Source organism: Daucus carota, chromosome 4 (assembly GCF_001625215.2).
Source record: "Daucus carota subsp. sativus chromosome 4, DH1 v3.0, whole genome shotgun sequence".
Classification (NCBI taxonomy): domain Eukaryota; kingdom Viridiplantae; phylum Streptophyta; class Magnoliopsida; order Apiales; family Apiaceae; genus Daucus; species Daucus carota.
Genome location: NC_030384.2, coordinates 40,384,807 through 40,400,832, shown reverse-complemented (window position 1 = coordinate 40,400,832; position 16,026 = coordinate 40,384,807). Strand labels below are relative to the sequence as shown.

The 16,026-nt window shown below is 36.8% G+C and overlaps 3 protein-coding genes and 1 long non-coding RNA gene across 4 annotated transcripts; 2 read left to right on the top strand and 2 right to left on the bottom strand.

The window, feature by feature from the left end:
• Window positions 1-844: 844 nt before the first annotated feature.
• On the top strand, window positions 845-3,985 carry LOC108215765 (lysM domain-containing GPI-anchored protein 1). The gene is made up of 5 exons (XM_017388332.2): window positions 845-2,024; window positions 2,516-2,633; window positions 2,741-2,902; window positions 3,007-3,038; window positions 3,481-3,985. Exons 1-5 carry the CDS (start codon window positions 1,364-1,366, stop codon window positions 3,771-3,773), a joined length of 1,266 nt encoding a protein of 421 aa, XP_017243821.1. The 5' UTR covers window positions 845-1,363; the 3' UTR covers window positions 3,774-3,985.
• A 3,454-nt stretch (window positions 3,986-7,439) lies between these two features.
• LOC108218006 (senescence-specific cysteine protease SAG39-like) lies at window positions 7,440-8,757 on the bottom strand. Its single transcript, XM_017390928.2, has 2 exons — window positions 8,255-8,757; window positions 7,440-8,171 (listed from the first exon to the last, which is right to left on the bottom strand). Exons 1-2 carry the CDS (start codon window positions 8,754-8,756, stop codon window positions 7,579-7,581), a joined length of 1,095 nt encoding a protein of 364 aa, XP_017246417.2. The 5' UTR covers window position 8,757; the 3' UTR covers window positions 7,440-7,578.
• A 2,017-nt stretch (window positions 8,758-10,774) lies between these two features.
• Window positions 10,775-12,124, bottom strand: LOC108218095 (senescence-specific cysteine protease SAG39-like). The gene is made up of 2 exons (XM_017391020.2): window positions 11,620-12,124; window positions 10,775-11,535 (listed from the first exon to the last, which is right to left on the bottom strand). The coding sequence occupies exons 1-2, from the start codon at window positions 12,056-12,058 to the stop codon at window positions 10,943-10,945; spliced, it is 1,032 nt and encodes a 343-aa protein (XP_017246509.2). The 5' UTR covers window positions 12,059-12,124; the 3' UTR covers window positions 10,775-10,942.
• A 1,610-nt stretch (window positions 12,125-13,734) lies between these two features.
• On the top strand, window positions 13,735-14,908 carry LOC135152441 (uncharacterized). The gene is made up of 4 exons (XR_010291613.1): window positions 13,735-14,150; window positions 14,240-14,383; window positions 14,470-14,610; window positions 14,698-14,908. It is a non-coding gene; the product is annotated as an uncharacterized LOC135152441 (long non-coding RNA).
• Window positions 14,909-16,026: the final 1,118 nt, after the last annotated feature.

Genomic DNA, 16,026 nt, shown 5'->3' with positions numbered 1-16,026 from the left:
GTAAAAGATATCTATCGGACCTAGTCGGTTGAACTACCGATATAGATTAATCAAAAATCAGGAATTAATCGAAAGAATTAATCAAAGTGAAAATCGTATCGTGTGTATTTTAATATTAAAATATTATTTAATATTTAGTTATTATTGTACTGGTTATTTATTAAGAAATATATATTTACATCATAAATTCTATAATTTTTCATATTTAAAATGATATAATATTTTAATTTTAATAAATAAAAAACTTATAAAAATTAATAGAATTACAAAAATCAAATCAATTAATAATATTACGGAAATTAATCAATTAGGAAATTTTTACGACAGCATATTAGGTGGTACGTACACCAGTAGAGTTTAGAATTTATAGAGAAGGTAACAAGAGCACAGCCAACACTTCGCACTCAGAAGCCCACAAGGGCTGGTCGCTAGCCACACCAAGAGAAAGAGACACGCTCATTCCACATTTTGACCACACTGTGTTCGCCCAGGGAAGGGGCAAACACCACTGAACAATTACATATTGTTCGCCTTTGCATGGGGCGATGGAAAATATGGTGTTCGCCCTTGCTCCCTCGCTATGTTCGCCGGAGGGTTCGTGATTTAGGGTGGTCATATTTGCAAAATGAAAAAAAAGATGGTTAGTTTTGTAAAAAAGTTGTTCAAGGTGGTTAGTAATTTGAAGGAGCCTCACAATTTACACTACAACTACCTTATTGCCCTCACTCCATCTCCTAACCACTGTCTTAACCTGCAACTAAAACGGTATTTAGGGTTTGAAACAAAAGGGTAGATTTGTCATTTAAGACCTAGTTCAAAGGCTCGTAGATCTAGGAGCAGACTTGTGTCGGAACAATGAAACAATAATAAATAAAACTCAAAAGACTGTACTAGCTCTCTGTTTTCTTCTTCCCGTTGTGTTTTTGGGCTTTCCTCTGTTTTCTCAACTACATTTCTTTTCTCTCTGTTTTTCATGTTTTGTATTACTACTTGTTTTTTTGAATCTTTTTAACTCTAATTCATAATTAATTCTCGCAAGTTTCAATCTTTTTTAAAAACCCATTATCTTTCTTCATCACTAGCTGGAAAAATCACTTGTTAGAGGAGAAAGAAACCCTAAAGACCCTTAAACCCTAGAACCCATTTTAGAAATCATTTCAAGTTCATATCTTTCCACTTGCAAATCTACCCATCAAACTTGTATTTGTGTTTCTTGAGCTATTTTTAAACCCCATCAGTTAATTTCATATCTAAAGCTTTTAAGATTATAATCTTTAGCTTAATCAAGAAAGGAACAAAAAAAAGATTCGTTTTTTCACATCCAATCTTCACAAGACTTCATTTTTCTTGAACACCTTTCAAAATGGTTAGTGGTAAACCAATCTTTCTCCTTTTCTGCATAGTGTTGGTTTTTTCAGATTTGTCTGGCGTAGCTTCCAAGTCCACTATTGAGCCATGTTCAAACTCAGATTCTTGCAACTCTTTACTTGGTTACACTTTATACACAGACCTCAAAGTCTCTGAAGTTGCTTCTCTTTTTCAAATAGACCCAGTTTCTCTCCTCACAGCCAATGCCATTGACATTTCTTACCCAGATGTTGAAAACCACATTCTCCCTTCTCAGCTTTTCCTCAAAGTCCCAATAAGCTGTTCTTGTGTTGATGGCATTAGGAAATCTGTGTCCACCCATTACAAGACTCGACCTTCGGATACTCTTTCGAGCATTGCTGATTCGATTTATGGGGGTCTTGTGTCGGCTGATCAACTTAAAGAGGCTAATTCTGTGTCTGACCCTTCTGTGCTTGATGTTGGTCAGAGTCTTGTTGTTCCTTTGCCTTGTACTTGTTTTAATGGCACTGATAACAATTTTCCTGCTATTTATTTGTCTTATGTGGTGAAACCTGTGGATACATTGTCTGGTATTGCGACGAGATATTCAACTACTATCACTGATCTAGAGACTGTTAATGCGTTGGGTGGTCCGGCTATTAAGGATGGTGATATCCTAGCTATACCGCTTTCTGGTAATTATGATACCCTTTGTTATTATGTGCTTCTTGTTAAATTGTAGGTAGTGGTAGACTTGATGTGATTAATCATTTATTTTATTATGGCCCTTGTGGTGTTTGTGTGGTTTAAAGTATAGTTTGTGTTTGCTGGGTAGTCTATTAAAACTTGAATGGAAGAGTATTGATGTTGAATTAAGTATATACTGTATTGTGGGATTTGTGCCATTGATTTGTTGAAATTAGCATAATATATTTTGTGCTTAATATATAAAACCAATGCCCTTTATATCTGTGTTGCTTAGTTACCGCACTTGTGTAATTGCCATATATGCCATATGTACTGAAAAATTGCAGTAGTGGAACCAGAAATCCCCTTCAACCAAAAGTTATGTGGCACCAGGCTCTTTTTTAGTAATGTAATTGCCAGTACTTCAGTATATGTATTATGTAGTGAACACCATTTATTTTTGATAATTTCTTATAGTATGCAATGGTAATGTTTTCAGCTTGTCCATCTAATTTTCCAAAGTATGCCTCGGATTATGGCTTGATGGTGCCAAATGGAAGTTATGCAATTACTTCAAGTCATTGTGTGCAATGCAGTTGCGTTCCCGGGAGTCGGAAGTATGTTAGTTTTCTTGCATTTGACTTTATTTTTTCTATTAGATTTAAATCTTCTATAAATTATCGTTGGACTTGTGTTGATGGACTTGAATATGGTTTTGATGCAGTTTATATTGCACGCCAGCATCGTTGGCGGTTTCCTGTTCTAGCATGCAATGCAAAAATAGCAATCTCATGCTCGGAAATGTTACAATGCAACAAAGTAGTGCTGGCTGCAATGTTACCTCCTGTAATTATGGGGGATTTGTCAATGGAACTATTATCACTACGTATGACTTTATCTAACATTTTATTATTTCCAATTTTCTTCTAGGTTAATTTCCGTGTTCCGAAATATAGCAGTTCCCTTAATACTTTCTTGTCTTCTCTGCAGATTATCTTCATCTCTCCAACCTCGATGCCCAGGTAAGAGATATGAAACTGCTCTCTTTACATTTTTGGTATATAATGTGGCATTTATGTACAAAAGCTAGCCTTGGGTCAATTTGTTCTCTCAAATTTTGTTTGCTAAAGGGGATTTTTTTTGAGAAATCAGTTTCTTAATCTTTGATGTGGTCATTCCTGTTTTTCTCTATCTTGAATCACTAATTATATGGTAAAGAACATGTAACATATAGTTTATGATGTTTCCATTCTAATATTGCGGTGTTGAGCATATTAATTTTCAACTTTATAGACTGCAGATACTTATTTGGGAACTTTCTGGTTAAGAAACATTATGATCCCATCTATATATTTTCACCTGTGATTCTATAGAACTAAACACACACACACATATGACTACCGAAGACAACTCTTGAGCTGTCTGTACTTAAGTTGTCTGTACTTGTTGCTAAATATGATACAGGACCACAACTCTTTCCACCACTTATAGCTCCACCGACTGTAGTTGGCCCAAATTCATTATTTGCTCCAGCACCTTCACCTATTGAATCTGGCGGCCCTGGAGCAACCATTCCGAACACTGTGGTGCCGTCGACCGGGGCAGTCCTTGGATACCCTCCTGCAAATGGCCCAACAGGAAGCTTCTCAGGTAATAGTAACTCGGGTGCATCCTCTCTAGTGAATTCCTTTACTAGATTTCCGGTCGCACTCGTTGTGGCTTTGCTTTTAAAGGGAATGTCATCCTTCTCATTGTAATATTGGTGACTAATTATCATGTAGATGGGAAGATTTCATTTTGGTTGTAAGTATAGACCTGATTATGGATGCGGCCAGAGTAGTAGTTTCTCTTTTTTCTGTATGCTTCTTGCATTTCTTTATTCTGTATCTCGAGACAGGAGTTTGTGTTTTAATGTATTCAATGAGTATTATTTAATGCAAATGGTCGGCTGATGGCTAATTTTATTGCACCAGCTAGAGTTATATATTTTTCCATTGTAGTATCTTTAGGCAATCAGTATTCCATATCTCTTCAGTTCTGTTGTTGAGAGTATCTTTTACAATACTGAGGAAACTAGAACCACAGGACATGGTGGAAAGACCTTAATAGAGTCTGACAAAGGATTCAAGTCAAGGTAGATTCTGCAAGGCCATAATCTAAACAAGATTACAGTCTAATGATTCTAATCTCATATTCTCTTCTCTGATTTATATTTTTAGGCAAGTGAAGGCAGCTTGATTATGTGATTTAAAGCTGCTCCTTTTTGGTGCTTTCTCCTTCCATTTGTTTACTGAAGTTATTTCCATGCAAAAATTTTCCATCTTTCCCTTCACAGTGCAACAAGTTTTCTTAGAGGCGACTGTCATTTGAAACCAAATTTATAAAGTTACAGCACAGAGATGAGCTGACAAACTCTTATTTTAGTTAAGGTAGAACTGATCGATGTATGTATAATAACTAAAATCTTGAGAAACTACCTTGAAACTACCTTGTGAATTTGAGCTGACAGGGTCTTATTTTAGTTCAAGTGTTCCAATCCCACGTATCAGAATCTAAAACCAGCTTGCGCAATGGTTCTCATAATTTACACTCTTCCAAATTCCATCCCTAATAATTAAAATCAATTAAATCAAACTCATCCCATAATTCTAATTCTTTATCTCAAAACTGAAACACATCCAAAATTCTACTAGACCCTGCAAAATCATTGTTAATAGCCGAAATTGTATATCCCAGTAGCATCAGAACCTCTATGCAATTTTAAAAGTAACACAGTCATGGTCAAATAAAAAACTTAAATACTAACACAATATAAAAAACTTAAATACTAAAACAATCATGACTACCCGAACTCTTATTTCACCTTAATTGTCTTTAGGAGGAGCGGATGCGAGGAGCTTCTAACCAATAAGCTAAATCTGTGTCTGGAGTAGAATAATTGTACTTATATTCAGGTAAATTGTTCCCGCCATCGCCCAAAAAGTTTGAATTTACACACTTAGTTTGAACCAATTCACCGTCCAGTAAAGAGTAAACAAGGCACCCGCCACTGAAAAAACGGTACACATTGTTGGGTAATAGTCTGTTACATGTCTTATCCTTTGTATTGACCACTGCAACGTCGATACACTTTTCGGTGTAAAATAAAGCGTAACCCCATAAGGTTCTCACGGGTAGCCAAACCTTGCGCGACCGATCATACCTTCTTACAAATTGTTGGCCCGGAAGAGTAGCATCCTTTCTGACATCGGGGTTAAGACCTATTATCAGCAACTCCCCATTCAACTCAAACGACTGGACTATCCTTCTATAAGAATTCTCAAAAACAAACTCGTCCCTACGCAAACGGTCGAATTTGAATTCTCCATTACGGATATTATAGGATGCTACTTGTCCAAAAGGAGAAGGAATGTAGAGAATTCCAGCAAGGATGTGAGAAAGGAGATTCCCAGGCCTAAAAGCAGGAGGCTTATTGAATCGTCTAGAAGTCCATTGTGCATCACCATTGCGATATGTTGCAACAACAATTGTGTTAACTTGGCTAGCGTCTACGCAACAAAAGACACAATCTGGTGAATCGGGTCGGGTGGAAAACGTGGAAACGACTCGGAGACGATCAGGATGGTCAAAAGTAGGAAGGGTGATGATTCTTTTAGTAAAGGGCGAGAACAAAAAGACGTGACTACGCCTCCAGAAAAACAATCTTGGTTTGCTAACAGAAAGAAAAACCCAATTGTGCTTGACACCATGCAAATATACATCATCAGAATCAGATGGAATACCTAATTCAGACCAGTCTATAAAGTGTCGTGAAACTAGATGGCTTGGATATGATAATGGGTCATAGATTCGGAATTCAGGGGTGCCTGGATATTGACAACCATGCCATGGTAATGATGAGGAGAATCTAGTTTTAATGATATGAGCCGCGGCCAACCATTGGGTGCAAACAGCACCGAAACGAGCCCGATCAATCACGCAGAGTCTGCTAGCTATTTCTCCCAATAGATTCCGGTCAAGTTCAGCCCAGTGGTCACTCACTTCTTTTTCTTCGAGGTGCTTCTGCTTGTGCTTTGAGGAGTAATAACTATTTAGAAGAATTATTGACACAGAAATTGAGAGTGTCAACAACTCAAACACTTTAACGCCCTTCATCCCTTGCCTCTCTCGCTCAGTCCAAAATCTCTTTCTTTCGTATTCTTAAAGGTGGATTGGTTGACAAGAAAGGTATTCATAACACGTACGAAGTCATAATCCATTTAGTTATTTGATTTGTTAAGAACACCAATCTAGCTGGGAGATAACTTATTCCTTCCTTTTTTAATTCCAGTTATTCAAAATTTTTACACAAGGCCAAATTTATATTTTAGATTATATATTTGTGTTATTTTCAAAAGTTTGGATATTCTAATATTTAAAAAATAGTTAAAATTGGGGAGATTACTTTTTATATTTTAATTATATTTTATTATATATAAAAAGTTTAAGTATTCAATCTAGATTTTAATTAATATTTTAAAATTTGAAACTATTTATGGATTATAAACAATCCATTACAACGCAGTGATATTCAAAAATTTATTAGTTTTGAAAATCCTTGAATCTGACACGACTTTATCATGAATTTTACATTTTCCTAAGTCTGATCAAGATTCAAGAGATTTTATGGAATTAGGCGCGTTGTAGATTTCATTTTGGTTATAAGTATAGACCTAATTATGGATGCGGCCAGAGTAGTAGTTTCTCTTTTTTCTCTACGCTTCTCGCATTTCTTTATTCTGTATCTCGAGACAGGAGTTTGTGTTGTAATGTATTCAGTGAGTATTATTTAATGCAAATGGTAGGCTGAATGGCTGATGGCTAAGTTATATTTTTTGTAGTAGTATCTTTAGGCAATTAGTATTCCATATTTCTTCCGTTCTGTTGCAGAGAGTATCTTTTACAATACTGAGGAATTTTGAACAGGAGAACATGGTGGCAAGACCCTAATACAGTCTGACATAGGATTCAAGTCAAGGTTTTCTACATTCTGCAAGGCCATAATCTAAACAAGATCATCATCTAATGATTCAATCTCATATTCTCTAATCTGATTTATATTCTTAGGCAAGTGAAGGCAGCTTGATTATGTAATTCACAGAAGCTCCTTTTTTGTGTTTTCTCCTTCCATTTGTTTACTGAAGTTATTTCCATGCAATAGTTTTCCACTTTTCCTTCATAGTGCAACAAGTTTTCTTCTTACAGGTGAATGCCATTTGAAACCAAATTTATCAAGTTACAGCACAGAGATGAGCTGACAATGTTTTATTTTAAGTAGAACTGATCGATATATGTATAATAACTAAAATCTTGAGAAACTACCTTGACACACATCATTCAACCATTGAAATTTATGAAACTATTAATACTAACAAAAACAAAGGTTGGATGAGCATAGTTCTGATATTATATCCAAGTTGTTTATAATATACAAGTTCTTGCATAGTAAGAGACATTCAGTCCATACACATTACAAAGTACATATATACATAAAAAGACATTGTTTCTGCTTGTATCAAACTATTAAGCAGTTGGGTATGAAGCCTCCATTGCTATGCCGCAGAGGCCTTCTTTGGCCTTAATGCCTCTTTCCATCCTTATGTAACCCTCTTCGCCCCAGCTTGTACCCCATGAGTTCTTCACCAGCCAATACTTGGTTCCATCAGCAGCTGTGCCATAGCCTACAGCAGTCACCCCATGATCTAACTCAGTTCCACACTGACCTGTAAACACACCACTAGAGTAGAATTGGAAGTCGGAACCACTAGCATCAATGGCAACTGAGATTGGTTGATTCGCAACAGCTTTCAGCAGTGCGCTCTCGCTATTTGCAGGCACATCCTCGTGTCCAGTTATCGTAGCTGCATGATTTGCTTCTTTGTTGGCATTGCATGTCCCATCAGTTCCACTGTAAGGATAGTTGGTTTCAGTTGAGAGGCCGTGGTTTTGCTGGATGAAATCAAAGGCATTGTCCATAAGACCACCCTCACAGCCTTGATCTTCGCCGCTAGTATCACAGTCAACCAATTCTTGTTCTGACAGAGAGATCAACTTGCCAGTTTTAAGCTGAGTAATTCCTTCCATGGCTGCCACAGCTGAAAAAGCCCAGCAGCACCCTGTATATGATAATAATTATGAATGTTAGAAGACATAATATTTCATTCGTGTATAAATTTTATCCTTCGAGCATAAAACTTACCACATTGGCCTTGGTCCTTGACAGGTGTAACCGCACCTTTCTTTCTCCAGTCCATGGTAGACGGCAATGCACTAACATTTGCATATCTGAACGTATTTGTGGCTGTGGAACATACATGGCTTTTGTATCTGTTCCTTGTGGTCGTGAACTCCTCATTTGTAAGGTCTGCAAATTCATTGATCCCCAGTTTGTATGGCTTGGTATTTGCCTTGTTAAATGACTCGATGTATTCCAGGTTCTTACTGAAGATGGTAGAACGCATTGTTTTCTCTTCAGCATCTTTGTACACACGGCCATAGTGTGACATCCATTGCTCATGAGTCATGATTGGCGAGGCCTCGACCTCACTCAAAGAACGAGCTGCAACAAGAGATGCCAAGACCCCGACAGTGAAGATCATAGCCATAACAACCAATTGGTGCTTGCTTGTGAAAGACATCTTTTGCTTGTGAGAAAGGTAGCTCTTTCTGTTCCTGGGGAAGCTTATGCAGTTACTCCGCATACCTTTCATTATATAGGATTACAGGTCAGATAAATTGAAGATGATATCTCTATCAAGCTAGTCATTTCAACTTTCTTTCAAGAAGATTAATTATAATATCCGCGTGCCACTTAAATCGGGTTGTTGATTATCAAATATGATTATTGACAAACTACGTCGTAATTTTGTTGTTATTCCTACACACTTTTGGACAGCATGATTCGCATGCCTCTTCTTTTAAATTATAACACTAACATATGATCTAGAATGTATGTGAACACAATTAGCTTGCAAGTACTTTGAATTGCTTTGACATAACAAGAATCAAGTATGTATTATGTATGTCTGTGCAAGTGCTTTGGGCAATGGGCAAAGGTTTCTTCTGGATCCTTGATGAAATTGTATTATTTCATTTCTCTAAAGTATGAATTCCATTTGCATTTCTCTAAGTATGTTCCATTTACAACTGTGGTCCGAATAAGAATTGCATATACAGAAGAACAATAATTTTAGGTACACTTGCATGCATTGTAAAATTAGTGGCAATCCATGCACAGAACAGAGCAGCAGTAACGATCACAACCACGAAGAAGAGCTTGTTTATGTCCCAGAGTATAATGTAGTATTGTCTCTGGAGAGGAAGTCGTAAAATGGAAATACAGGCATGCTAATGCCTGTTTGAAATTATTATTTTTGCTAATTAAGTAGAAATTTCATAAAACAGGCAAAAAGAATACAACGAATGCTTACTGAACGACTTGACAGCCCAAGCAGTCTACAAGAAAATAAAAGCAGTAGATTAATAGCAAAGCAAGAACACATTCTGCCAGAAACAATCTAAATAGTCAACATAAAAAAGTATATATGGCTGGATCCTGCCGGGCTCTCCTGGTATATAAATTGCAAGTACTAACCTTCCCTCGCACATTAGACAGAACCTCTCTGAATAATGTCTCTTTTGATTTTTCCAGTCCAGATTTGTGCTTTCTACTGTTTCTCTCTGCCCATATTGCATGCAATGCAGCTGTTAAACATATAAAAGTTGACCTGCTTCATTATATTGGTAGTATTCCCTGAAATTATGTTTCCTGCTAAAAGTCCTGCCAAATGCTAAAAATTGGAATGTCCCAGGAAGATGAGAACAATCTCGTGTAAGAACAGCTGCAAAATGTTGTTTAAGTCTAGATTTCAGTTCCATTCAACTCCACGGATCCAAAACTGTTGAGAACTAATCCATCTAAAATTTTAAGGATTTAGAGGAAGGGCCTAAATAAATCTTATGCGAAATCCTATTTTTTGGGTTGAAGAGTGGATCACGAGCGCTCATCTTTGGGACAATTAATGCCTTCGTGTCCATATTATATTGTGAGAATATTGGAGTGACGGAGAGTCTAAATTGAGAACTCGGTCGAAGTTGAGCTCTAATGTCATAATGAGAACCGGTCCATCTAATAGTTCACCAAAAACTGTCAATGGAGTAGGTAGAGAAAGTAAACGCTATTTATTTTAAATTTTGTTTTAACAAACAGATGGCTGCAAGCAGCTAATGAGAAATTGATATTCAATATCCTTATCATGGGAGAATAGGACAATCAGGAGGATTGTATACCACTACAATGAAGTATAGCAAGCACAGTTTTACTTGCAATCTAGTGAGCAACATGATAACATAAACAATAAACAAAAGTACCTTATTGAGTATATGATGAAGGCCTCATTCTTCTTTATTCTGTGTCTTGAGACAGGAGTTTTTAAATGCAAATGGTAGGCTGATGGCTAAATTTTAATTCCTCCAACTCAAGTTATTTATATTTTGCAGAAGCAATTTTCAGGAAAATAGGTATTCCAGATGGTGTCAAATCCAGAGAGTATCTTTTTAAATGGTTTCTCTTGTTTAAAATTAGCACAATATTTGGGGCAAATTTGAACCACAAACATGGCAACCGGAAAGACCTTAAACAGAACTCATATGTTCAATAAAATAATTCTTGATAAAATGCCTCGAGACAAGCAATAAAAAAAATATATGAAACTAGAAGTAACAAGAGAAGAGGTCAGAACTTCAAATTTAAAATAAGCATAGTTCAGAGATTAATATGACCAAGCTGTTTACAATATACAAGTTCTTGCACGGCGGGATATATTTTCAGTGCTTGCATGATTCATATTTATATACATAAGCCATTGTTTCTGCTTGTTTTTGACTTTTAAGCAGTTGGGTATGAAGCCTCCATTGCTATGCCGCAGAGGCCTTCTTTGGCCTTGATGCCTCTTTGCATCCTTATGTAACCTTCTTCGCCCCAGATTGTACCCCATGAGTTCTTCACCAGCCAATACTTGGTTCCATCAGAAGCGGTGCCATAGCCTACAGCAGTCACTCCATGATCTAATTCAGTTCCACATTGTCCAGTAAAAACACCACTTGAGTAGAACTGGAAGTCCGAACCACTAGCATCAATAGCAACGGAGATTGGTTGATTTGCAACAGCTTTTAGCAGCGCACTCTCGCTATTTGCAGGCACATCCTCGTGCCCGGTTATCGTGGCTGCATGATTTGCTTCTTTGTTGGCATTGCATGTCCCATCAGTTCCACTGTAAGGATAGTTAGTTTCAGTTGAGAGGCCGTGGTTTTGCTGGATGAAATCAAAGGCATTGTCCATAAGACCACCCTCACAGCCTTGATCTTCGCCGCTAGTATCACAGTCAACCAGTTCTTGCTCTGATAGAGAGATCAACTTGCCAGTTTTAAGCTGGGTAATTCCTTCCATGGCTGCCACAGCCGAAAAAGCCCAGCAGCACCCTGTATATAATAATAATTGTTAATGTTAGAAGATATAATATTTCATTCGTGTATAAATTTTATCTTTCTGAGCATAAAACTTACCACATTGGCCTTGGTCTTTGACAGGTGTAACTGCACCTTTCTTTCTCCAGTCCATGCTAGACGGCAATGCACTAACATTTGCATATCTGAACAAATTTGTGGCTGTGGAACATACATGGCTTTTGTATCTGTTCCTTGTGGTTGTGAACTCCTCATTTGTAAGGTCTGCAAATTCATTGACCCCCAGTTTGTATGGCTTGGTATTGGCCTTGTTAAATGACTCTATGTATTCCAGGTTCTTACTGAAGATGGTGGAACGCATGGTTTTCTCATCAGCATCTTTGTACACACGGCTGTAGTGTGACATCCATTGGTCATGAGTCATGATTGGTGAGGCTTCGACCTCACTCAAAGAACGAGCTGCAGCAAGAGATCCCAGGACCCCGACAGTGAAGATCATAGCCATAACAACCAATTGGTGCTTGCTTGTGAAAGACATCTTTTGCTTGTGAGAAAGTTAGCTCTTTCAGTTCTAGGTGAGCTTATTCAGTTACTTAGCATACCACTTCATTATATAGGTAAGGGAAACTAAAGATAATATCTTTGTCAAGCTCTTTATTTCGACTTTCTTTTAAGAACATTATAATTTTTCTGAATGCCGCTTAATTTGGGTTACTGATTAATAAATTGGAATTATTTACAAACACTTTGTTGTGATTTCGTATTCTTACCTACACACTCAGCGTGCCGGTTCATTCAAATTATACATTAACAACTGAATCTAGAGTGTATATGACACATTTAGCTTGCAAGTATGTTAAATTATATATTTATGTAGTGAAGATATAACTGCCTTTGCTTGCTGTCCTGATATGTCTATGATGGAAGCTCTATGGTATTCAGGTACAGCTCAACTCATTTTATGTTCCTAACTGCAGTGGGAAGCTGGATATAGATGGTAAGAAATACCTGATGGATAATAGATTTTGTATAGACAGCTTGATACTTAGCTAGAAAACCTCAACCAATTTAATATTCTTTCTGATGGTCTGGACGATGGTCATGTTTGTAAGAAGAATTTACATGATATTGCAAGAGTTTATTTAAATTTATTTTTCAAAAACAGTCCATAAACATAAATTGTTCTTCCATTAATTTAAAACAAATTATAATATAATTATTTTAATTTATTATAATATCACTTCAATGTATTTAAATACTTTCAACACGGTGTGATTTATTAAATATATAATTCTAAAAGATAATAATAAAGAAATCGAGGTCTCGCCGTGAGGCGAGACCGGAAAACAACTATAATAAATTTAAACTTAATTTTATTATATGTATATCAAATCAATAATCGATCAAGAGCATACTCTTCATTACATGTGATGTATGGTCGGTTTTTCAATATATTTTTATGAAAACACTGTATATATAAATCGTAGAATTGAAGATATAAATTTACTACAATAATTTTGTATTAGATTTTAAGAAAAGCTATTTATCATTTTAAACATCTCATTATTTTCTTATTTAAACATTTTTACGTTACCATAATTTGGCATCCTCCACAAAATTCTGTTGATCATCTATCTCAAAGAGACACACCATGAACATCCAAATTAACTACCAAAAGATAGTATTTCGGCACTTATGAAATTTAAAGTATATGATTTGAAATAACATGACAGGAGAAGTAGATTCTAATAAATGAAAGCATTATGACATGATTTCGTTTTTTTAATTTTTTTTGCACCTGCTATTTATTTTTTATTTACAATTTTAATTTTTTGAGTGAGTTACATTCCTAAAGATTTATTGAGTAAAAAGTGACGATCATAGATATAGTTTACAAATAACGAAAAAAATAACGTAAAATATTTACACACTAACACCGTAGACTTAACATCCATCCATAAAAAATAACTAATATTTATAAGTAAATCATTATTAGAATTATTTATATGATCAATTATACAATATTTCAATACTTAACTATAATAATTTATATGGGACATAGACACATTTTAAAATTAAAGAAAACACAAACATAAATAGTAAGTAAATTTAAGAATTTAACAAACAAATACGAAAATATAATTTACATAATCCGAGGGTTAAAATGTAATTTACTTATTCGAGCATCGAGAACGTTCTTTCGCGCGCCTTTAAACTCGGGAATTAGGGCTTGATGTGAAACCTAGTTCCATTTTCGTTGTGTATCATGGGGTTTTGGAACATCATCCACAAGCTGGAGTACAAAGAATTCAATCTCAATCACAATCATAGTCACAATGTGACTGTTGATTTGGCATCGATTGCTTTGATGACTGCCGGAGGCTTGCTCTACGTTCTCGTCCACGGTTTTATGCAAAACCGCAGTTTTGTCTCCGGCTCGGACGTTCTCGTCCACGGTTTTATGCAAAACCGCAGTTTTGTCTCCGGCTCGGATGCTCGACGTGCTGATGGCCTCCATCTCCTGGTTCCGCCACCGCCACGAGGATCGCCGCCGGTAACGAGATCGGAGAACCGAATGTTCATAGTTCGTTTTCCGGCTCCCACTGCGTCCATTCGTCGCCAGAGCTTCTGTATGTGTTTTTCCTGTATTGTTCGCGTCTTTTTCTAAGTTGTGAAGATAAGAAAAAAGTTTATATCGTTTTTTTTTTTCGTTCTGTAGGATTTGTTCGTATTACAGCTATTGAAGTTCCTGTGATTGCGTATGTTGCGTAGATATGTGTTGCATATTCGATTAGGTTTCTTCATATTTCTTCTGTTATGTTGATTTTGTTCCTCTCGTTGCTCCAGCTTCTGAATCCGCTAGGTATGTGTTTTTCCTGTTCTGCTACGTCTTTTTCTAGGTTGTGAAGAGAAGAAGAAAGTTGATATCGTTTTTTTTTCGTTCTGCAGGATTTGTTCGTATTACAGCTATTGAAGTTCCTGTGATTGCGTATGTTGTGTAGATATGTGTTGCATATTCGATTAGGTTTCTTCATATTTCTGTTATGTTGATTTTGTTCCTCTCGTCGCTCCAGCTTCTGAATCCGCTAGGTATGTGTTTTTCCTGTTCTGCTACGTCTTTTTCTAGGTTGTGAAGAGAAGAAGAAAGTTGATATCATTTTTTTTTTCGTTCTGCAGGATTTGTTCGTATTACAGCTATTGAAGTTCATGTGATTAGGTGTATGTTGTGTAGATATGTGTTGCGTATTCGATTAGGTTTCTTCATATTTCCGTTCTGTTGATTTTGTTGGTATAAACATATGTTTACACGATTTACGATGATATTGAAGTAAATGAGCATATAAGTTTGATGCCTACTAAATTAGCTGATGCGTGATGCTTTATTATACTGCCACATATATACTGAATTTGTTAACGTGATCTAAATTTGTATATTTCTTTCAATTTTTGAAGTGTACTAAGTGTTGAGGATTTGAGAGTTGCAGTAACGTTGATCTTCTATCTACTTCTTTAGTTGTATACTCTGGTTTAGTATTTGGTAAAACAAGTAATTCTATAGAATGTGTACCGAGCTCACCTGTTTTACTGACTTGTTTGTATGCTGAGTTTCATGAGCTGTTAAGATTCTGAGTCACCAGACCCCCTCCCTTGTGGAATCTGTGTAGCTGAGTTTTTATTTTGAGTTCTTAAATTTAATATTAGTGCAAGTTTGACTTATTACTCCTAGTTTAATTATTCAGAGTTGTGTGCTTTTAAGTGCTCCTGAGCACTAGAAAACGCAAGGCAAGTTGAATTTTATTTTCCCCTAATGTGGGATTGATGGCGCGAGTTGAGCGGAGAGGTGAGGGTGTGTGGTGTGTGTGTATAGAGGTGATCAGAAGGCGGTGTTGCAGCAGGGCTGTATAAATGTGTATTATTGTGTGTTTGTATAAAATAGAGCAGGGGGTGTGAGTTTAGCAGGGGGAGGCTGCTGTGGGTTAGGCTGGTGGTGCGAGGAACAGGTGTGTATAGGGTGTCTAGAGGCGCTGTTGTAGAGGGTTGATGGAGGGCTGTATAGGTTTAGTGGGTCTGCTGATTAGGAGATGTATATGCAGGGGTGTGTGTTCTGCATCTGCAGCTGGTGTGTGGGCGAGCATAGCCAGGGGTTGTGTGGGGTTGCGGAGTTAAGTTCGATTGATTTCAGGGGAGGGGTGTGATTACTGTTTTATAGGCAGCTTTTGGGTGCGTGTGTGCTGTTAGGCTGCTGGCGGTACTATCAGGCTGGGGTGTGTGTTTGTCGCGTATGTGATGTGTGTGTTTTGGTGTGTCTGGGGTGTACAGTGGTGAGCGGAGGGAGCTATTGCAGAAGGGCTGTGTGATTTATGAAACTGAACAAGATTTGGCGAACAAATACAAAGGTAAAAGGCCTTATTTCACCAGACCCGCCCCCCTTCGTTTTATTCACTGAAAAATACTCTGTTTTATTCGTTTTATTTACTGCCCTGCTTCTCTGTCTTTAGAATCAAA